The 8,511-nt window shown below is 33.7% G+C and overlaps 1 protein-coding gene across 1 annotated transcript; it reads left to right on the forward strand.

The window, feature by feature from the left end:
* The first annotated feature begins 3,855 nt into the window (after nt 1–3,855).
* LOC110908992 (peptidyl-prolyl cis-trans isomerase Pin1) lies at nt 3,856–6,568 on the forward strand. Its single transcript, XM_022153996.2, has 2 exons — nt 3,856–4,347; nt 6,262–6,568. The coding sequence occupies exons 1-2, from the start codon at nt 4,107–4,109 to the stop codon at nt 6,384–6,386; spliced, it is 366 nt and encodes a 121-aa protein (XP_022009688.1). The 5' UTR covers nt 3,856–4,106; the 3' UTR covers nt 6,387–6,568.
* Nucleotides 6,569–8,511: the final 1,943 nt, after the last annotated feature.

The following is an 8,511-nucleotide window of genomic DNA, read 5'->3' on the forward strand; positions in this document are numbered from 1 at the left end:
CTGTTCATGTTATGAATCAAGGTACTGTTTTGCTTTTTCACTATTTCACAGTTTTCACACTTCACAGTAATCTTTTGTGCATCAACTTCTGCTTCAACTGTGAAAGCTGGAATTTCTTTTACCTTTTTCTTTATCACACGAACTTCTTCATCATCACTGCTAACTTGTTTTTTAACTTTCTTCTTTTTCTTTCGAACTTTTCCATCATCACTATCACTTTCTTCTAGCATTTTTAAGTGATCTTTCATTCTGTTTGCATAATAATCATCATTATCACTATCTTCAACAACACGAGCAACAAAAGCTTTGGCTTTTAAAATCTTTTTATCCGTGCACGAAACAACACAAACGAAATGGCCAGCTCATTTCGTACGAAATGACCAAGTCATTTCGTGCGAAATGGCTTCCAATTCATTTCGTGCGAAATGCCATAAACACTCTTTTCTCAATTTTCGTGCCCTGATTTATCTAATCTATTACAAGACTCGATACAAGACGAAGTCGACAGACATATGCACCAACATTATCATTCGACACTTACCGCCTTTGCACCGTTTTACGCGCCGCTTATCGTTTATGCTATCTTTAACTGTTCAGGCTAATCTCTCTCAGCGCTCCCTTCAATCCAAGAGAGTGTTTACTTGTTAAACACAATCTGGTAGTATACTCGATCCCTTTTTGCTTTACGCACTTTTGGGTGTTACATACGTTATCTATATTCAAATCACATCAACACACACCACAAACACTATTTATACGCTAACCACTATTGCATGTTATACGTGACTCGATGAATGCTTGTTTGTTATGTTTACACATTGATTGCTGTCTACCTGCCTTAGCAACGATAGTACTATAGTTTGGACTCAGCACCTGTTTACTCAGGGGTTGTTAAGGATATTACTTCACATGTTCGCAGTGGTGAACATGTGATGCGCACTCGTTACTCGCAGTCAAATCGCAGTCATTGGTATTGATAGAATCTTTGTCGATAACTTACATGCTTCACATTATACGTTGTACATGCTGGTTATGCGCAATCGATTTCGAACTCTATTATTATTATCAAACTTGTATGCTTACCTTTACACTATGTATATTGACCTTTATTTTAACGTATGTGACAGGTGCTTAGGATGTTTGCTGCTATGTGGGAATCAAGTTAGGATGGAGTCTTAGAAACAAACAATTTAATGAAATCTGAGTTGTCGGAATGGATAATTTGTCTTTGAGAACAATGTCTATAATAACTGTTTTTATTTTATATGTTTGTGGTATGGGACATGAACCTTTAATATATTATAACTAATAGTTGTTTTGGATTCTCCTGAACAATCTGTTTCGCTCAGTGCCGCGCTCCGATGTTTCCGCCATCGATTGGAGTGTAACAGCATAATAGCTCATGAGACAATCTTAAATCTCATAAGGATAGGTGGACATGTTATACTAACATTGAATCTTTACATTCATCTATGGACATAAATAATTTATCCTTACGTTTGATATTTAGTTTTCACTTAATTATCAACACTATTACACTAACACATTAATTTTTACATGCCCACAAATGCTGTCTTAAAAAGCTTCTTTAACAGTCATCTAATTCACCAACATGATGAAGCAATGGCCAACACGTGGTTGGGGTGAAATACTAATGATCAGATTTAGCAGTCATAACTCATGATGTACTAACTTTTTATGTGATCGGTGCCAATATATCAAAGTCCTTGAACCTCAAGGACCTCGATATATTGGCTATAAGATGAAAGTGTATAGCATAAACCAACATAGCGAGCCAGTATAAGTATTAATACACCGATCACATAAAAGAGTTAGTACATCATCATGTATTTGCCTTAGCAAGATAACATATAACCTTCTACTATCCTCACATGTAGCGTGGGCAAATGCTTGGGCAAAATTAAGTTGCACTCACTTTGTGACATGTTTATGTACCATCTATTTACCAACAAAGTTGAAGTCTTATGCAGTCGTGAACACAAGTTAGTGCAAGTGTGGTATTATATATATATTATATTATATATATATTATTGGTGATGCTCCATGAATAGTACATTGGCTCAAACTTAAAATATATAAAAAAATGGATTACATGACAACTAGCTAGCTATTAGTTTAATTTTTTTTTCAACCTGACTATTTGTTGTCATATTATATAAAATAAAATTCAATATGCATTGCATAAAATGAGTTGGTTTTGTGGTTTGTGTGCACCCTACTCAAAAGAAAAAAAAAAAGAAATCAATGAGGATTGAACCTGGGTTCAACATTTGAGTAGGGTGCACACAAACCACAAACCAACTCATTTTTTGCAATGCATATTGAATTTTATTTTATATAATATGACAACAAATAGTCAGGTTGAAAAAAAGAATTAAACTAACAGCTAGCTAGTTGTCATGTAATCCATTTTTTTTATATATTTTAAGTTTGAGCCAATGTACTATTCATGGAGCATCACCAATAATATATATATAATTTTGGTTAAATATTTTTACTTTGGTTTTTGTTACTATCTAAGTTTCTAATGTTTTTTCTTAATTTCTCCTCTTAAAGAAGTTTATACCTTTTTTATGATTTTAAATTTAAATCTTTTCTAATATCTATAGTTACTTTTAAATGTGGGATTTGATATTGATATTCGTTTTTTTATAAACACGTGTTGATATATTTTTGTCCACATCATGACTTATTTTTTGGTTACTATATTAAGTGTTGGTACCATAAAGAACCGAATAGGTACCGATCGAAATCGAATTCCCGCCGCAATAATGAAGGCCCATGAATAGTTATTTTAAATTTATAATAATATATATCGTTTTAATATTTTATTATTTAATATTATAATAGTTTATTGTTATATTCACTTTTACGTTTTAGCATAATTTTAACTTTTTTTTTCCATTTTAAAAGTCATATTTTCTTTATCATTTATTTTTTTTAATAATTCGTTTTCTTTTCTAAATTATATTTCCTTTATCAGTTAATTTAATATTTCTTTAATAACTTACGTTCGTTAATTTTTTTTCTCTGAGAATTTAAGTATGTAGTTGTGCTTAATTTTTTCCCAACATTCTGGTATAAGTTTTGTTAAATGAATTTGTATTCAAAATAAAGTATTTATTTGGTATCGTATAATGCTACGATAATAAACTGAATCGATTCTGATAGCATGGTTTTCTAAACAACATGCCACATTTTCAAATAACGTTTGTTTTACATTAACATTTGCTTTGTTTTGCCGCAAAGCGCGGCGTAAAAGAACCTAGTTTATATAAAACTCTATGGATCGTTAGTTAAACAACACCATATACATAACATTTTATAAGGTGAAACGAAATCGATTCTTTATAATGTTTCAAATCGTAAAATCAAATTTTTACCACATGGGTGTTCATCGGTTCAGTTTTCGGGCTCCTCTGCTTTGTTTTCTTTGTTTATGACGGACTAAATGTTTAATTTCGGGCTCCTCTGTTTTGTTTTCTTTGTTTATGATGGACTAAATGTTTAATAGGTTGTAGGAAAATCCATAGCCTCAATTTTCAGGCTCCTCTCTTTTGTTGTCTTTGTTTATGATGGGCTAAACATTTAATAGATTGTACTAACAGAAAAATCCATAGCCCAATACACTTAATTCGAGTTCGTCACTTTTAATCTAATTAAGCTTTATAGAACTGAATAACAAACCAAACACCAATCACCTACATTGGTTTCGCCTTAAAACCGCCAGAAAACCAATTCTAATTCCTTTCAAACCTAAATCAGTTTAGTTCGATTCAGTAGCATAATTTGATATCCTTTTCCTGGCAGGCCACCAGCCCACTACCAATCACTAAAAGCCCAATTAGGCCCAAAAAGTCTCATCACCATCCTCCGTACGCTTATCATCTTTCAATCGTCAAGAACCAATCAACCACCCTAAAACGCCATAACCGCTTACCCCAACCACCGCAACAACGGAACCATCATCCAGATCCGCAACCATAGAGTCCGATCGCAAGAGAAAAGAGCCTGCAGCTTTACCTGCAACCGCTGCCGCAGATCATCGAAGCCACCACAAACACCGTCACGAAAAAAAGTCCAAAATGTCTTCTTCTTCTTCCGACAAAGTTAGGGCTTCACACGTACTGATTAAACACGAAGGATCTAGACGTAAGGCGTCATGGAAGGATCCAGAAGGTCGCATCATCAGCAACACCACCAGAGACGCTGCGGTCTCTCAGCTCAAAGCGCTCCGAGACGACATCGTTTCGGGGAAATCGAAGTTTGAAGATGTGGCGTCTCGTTATTCTGATTGTAGCTCTGCTAAACGCGGTGGAGATCTCGGTTTGTTCTGATTTTTGACTTTCTAGGGTTTTGTTTTTGTTTATTTTTGGAGATTTGATGATTTATAGATGTTTAGAATTATATGATGTAGGTATTTTGTTAGTAGACTGTTTCAGAGGTTTGTGGATAAGGTAATTTAAGTGCTGACTGATTGGTTAAGAGTTATGTTCTGTTAAGTTTGTTACAAAGTAGTTAGTATGATTTTGCTATATTGTTAAACTGTTAATGAACCTTGCTAAAAATAAACAGAAAAGACAATAGCATAGTGGGAAACAAGAAGAAGGTAGTGGTTTGGACGAGTAGGTGCAATTCGATAATGGCTAACTCTAAATAGTGCAACAAGCTTTCATTAGGATGGGCGTGATAGTAAAAACTTGAACTTCAACTACTAATCCTGATAAGATCTTTAACTCGAAGTTATAATGGCAGATGGTGATATAACCTGAAAATAAGATGCAAACCAAAACGGAATTTCACTAGTCGGCCCGATTCGAGAATCTCGTGCATGGTTTGTAGGTTTTGAGACCATACTTGCGTATCTCGTGAAACAAGCTTGCCGGGAAGGGGCAAGTGTAATTAGGTCAAGTTAATTGGTTTGAAGCTCAAACCACAATTGTAGTTGTCAGTAGCGAGCGTAGCGATCGCTATAGCGCGCTACGTAGCGTCAAGGTTTAAAAGAACAGAAACGAGTTTCGAGGCGTAAGCCTCGAGGCGAAACGAGGCGTAAGGCCAAGGCGGTATTAATAAATAAATATAAAAATTATATATATATTATAAAATAATAATACTAACTAATTTCATCATCAGATTCATCAAAATCATCAAAAACACACTTAAAAAAGACATGAAATGAATGAAATTGACATAAAAAGTCAAAAACATCAAAAACAGCTATCAAAATGCCCTGAGGCGCACCTGAGGTGCAGCTTTCTTAGCGCCTCAGCCCCTCTGAGGCGCATATACATTAAAAACACCATGAGGCGCGCCTCAGACTCGTTTTTTGGCCGTTTCGCCTCGAGGCGCGCCTTGAGGCGCACGCCTCAAACGTTTTTTAAAACCAGGCGTAGCGTATAGGTCTAGGCTCGCTGTTGGGGTTGTATCGATAGATAGCGATAGTAGCGACAATTTATTATTTTTATCCATTTGCTCACAATTGGGTAGTTGCATAGTGGTGGTAGCCCTGAGTTAACATTTGAATTTTTAAACTGAAATGTTGCAGCATTTAGACTAATTGAAAATAAGGGAGATTGTGAAGACCATAGTTGTCAATAGCGAGCGTAGCGATCGCTGTAGCGCACTACGTAGCGTATAGGTCTAGGCTTGCTATTAGGATTGTAGCGATAGATATCGACAATTTATTATTTTTTTTGTTTTTTTAATATAAATAGCAATTAAATATAGCTATACAATAGTTGGATACTTGGTTTTTGTTAAATATACATGTAAAATAGCATATATACCAGGGAATTTTGATATAATATACATATAAAATATTTGAAAATTTTTTTCTAGTGTATCGCTATTTATAGAATAGCGCCCGCTATTTATCGCTATTCGCCAGGTAGCATATAGGTAGGTACCTTATCGCTATTTGTCGTTGTTCGCCATTAACAACTATGACCACAATCTTGTTCATAGTTCATAGGTTGTGGTTCATTGTAACATGAGATACTTGTACTATACTACTAGTACTATTGTAGGAACCCTTTTCAATCTCAAACCGGTTTATTTTCTATATATATATAGAGAGAGAGAACGCCAAATTTTTTGGTTGATTCTGCTCTGTTTCTTACCCTAGATGTCAGTATTCTATTTGGAAGTCACTTTCATAATTGGTAATAAAATTCGATTGTCATTCTTATAAAGAAAAGATGGCCCGATTCATACATTGGTTGTTGCTCAACTTTGATGCAGGTTCGTTTGGAAGGAAGCAGATGCAGAAGCCATTTGAGGAAGCGACATATGCATTGAAAGTGGGGGAGATAAGTGACATTGTGGATACTGATAGTGGTGTTCACATCATCAAAAGAACTGGTTAACCAATGTTAAGGACAGATATGAACTGTCGAACTTCCCTGTTGCAGTTTCTTCTTCGACCTCTATTATGAATTCTGTTGTAACTTGAGTTGGGTGATTACACATGTATTGTTTTGTTGGTTTCATTTAGAAAACTAATGACATACGTTTTGAGTAATAATTTTGTGAGATTGATTGAACTATATGGGCGTGTTTGTGTTAGGAATTTAACCCATAGCTGGGGCAATTGGGACAAATCAGATATTTCTGGGGTGCTATCCATGGTTAAATGCTTTAGCAATTATGGTTCTTGATAAATTCATCCGAGATAAGTTGGTTTGTCATCATTGATCACAACAATCACCTTGGTACTTCCATTGTGCTTCCAAGGAATATTAGGGGTGAAAACGAGACGAGCCGAGCCCTAGCTCATTTAACTTATTAAAGTTTGGGCTCGAGTTCGGCTTGATTCGAGCTTTGTTTCTAAGGCTCGCTCGTATGTAATTTTTTAAGCTCGAGCTTGGCTCGTTTAACATTTATTGATCAATTTATGTTAATTATAATTTATAATAATTTAGTTTATTTTCATTATTTTATAAATATTTATTATTATTATAAATTATATATCTAATATATTAATTAAAACATATGAAAACACTAGGCTCGTTTAGGCTCGCGAGCCGGCTCAAGCTCGGGCTCGTTAAACAAACGAGCTTGTTTTTAGACTCGAGCCTTGTTTAAGCTTGGCTTGTTCGAGCTTTTTTTCAAGCCGAGCTTTAGTAGCTCGTGAGTAGCTCGGCTCGTTTGTACCCCTACATGGATATTATTTAGTGTGAATAAGAAAAAACGAATTGATAGAGACGGATTTTTTATAATTGTATTTTGGTTATAAGTGTACTAGGTTAGTTCTCTGTGTGTTACACGGGTTGAACAATTTAAACTGTATAATAACAGGGTCGGCCCAAGCCCAAGTATTTTGAGGCTTGGGCCTCATGCCACCAAAAAAAAATTATATACTATATGGGTATGAGCCTTGTTATTAAAAGGTTGTAGCCCAGTTGGCGCGCATGTCATCTGTGTACCTTAAGGGAGTGGGTTTGAATCTCCTTTAGGCCGATCGACTGTCGTTTATTCTTTTTGGATAAGAAAAAAAATAGGCAAGAAGGGCCCCGATTTTGAAACTTGCTTTAGGCCTCTAAAATGGTTGAGCCGACCCTGTATAATAAATATTTCTTGTAAATGCAAATCAAAGACGGAAACACTTATATATATTTGATAAATAATGAAACTAATAATAATAGTAGTAAAAAAATCTCATACATGTGTATACTCATTTAAGTAATCGATATACATTTGATGTTATCCTATATTTTTTGTATTCAATTAACATTTTTCTATTTAGTATTATTTACAATTATTAGAAGATATATATGAAAGAAAAGCGGGAAAACTTAAAAAATGTGCGTGTTCAATAAATGACACGTGTCACTATATATTGAGTATAGATGTTACTGAATTTTTTAATAATAATTTTTAAGTTTGACATATATATTCAAGCTTATAAGTATATAATATAGTCATGAATTTTTAATAAATCCAAAAAAATTATGTGATTAATGGCAAAGTGTGTTTTAGCCAAATCTTAGAATTTAAAACATAAAAGACCAGGTGCAAAAAAGCGTGAAACCCTTTAAAACTTCAATAAAAAGGTTATAATTATCAGATAAACATTTTTCTATTTAATATATTATTTCAATTATTAAAATATTTTTCTATTTAATATTATCTACAAATTAAAAGATAAATTGTTAGAAGATAAATATGAAAGAAAGGCGGGAAAACCAAAAAAAATAGACGCCTCTAATGAATCACACGTGTCACACATTGGTTTACTTTATTAGGCGTGAAATCGTTTAAAACTTCAATAAAAGGGTTATAGTTATCAGATAAACATTTTTCTATTTAATATATTATTTACAATTATTAAAATATTTTTCTATTTAATATTATCTACAAATTAAAAGATAAATTGTTAGAAGATAAATATGAAAGAAAGGCGGGAAAACCAAAAATATTTTTCTATTTAATATTATCTACAAATTAAAAGATAAATTGTTAGAAGATAAATATGAAAGAAAGGCGGGAAAA

This window comes from Helianthus annuus, chromosome 14, assembly GCF_002127325.2.
Source record: "Helianthus annuus cultivar XRQ/B chromosome 14, HanXRQr2.0-SUNRISE, whole genome shotgun sequence".
Classification (NCBI taxonomy): Eukaryota; Viridiplantae; Streptophyta; class Magnoliopsida; order Asterales; family Asteraceae; genus Helianthus; species Helianthus annuus.

Excerpts from the sequence above, each read along its gene's own strand:
- LOC110908992 (XM_022153996.2), top strand. The coding sequence starts at position 4,107 with ATGTCTTCTTCTTCTTCCGACAAAGTTAGGGCTTCACACGTACTGATT. Across the intron at positions 4,348-6,261 it reads TAAACGCGGTGGAGATCTCG|GTTCGTTTGGAAGGAAGCAG; the intron begins GTTTGTTCTGAT and ends ACTTTGATGCAG.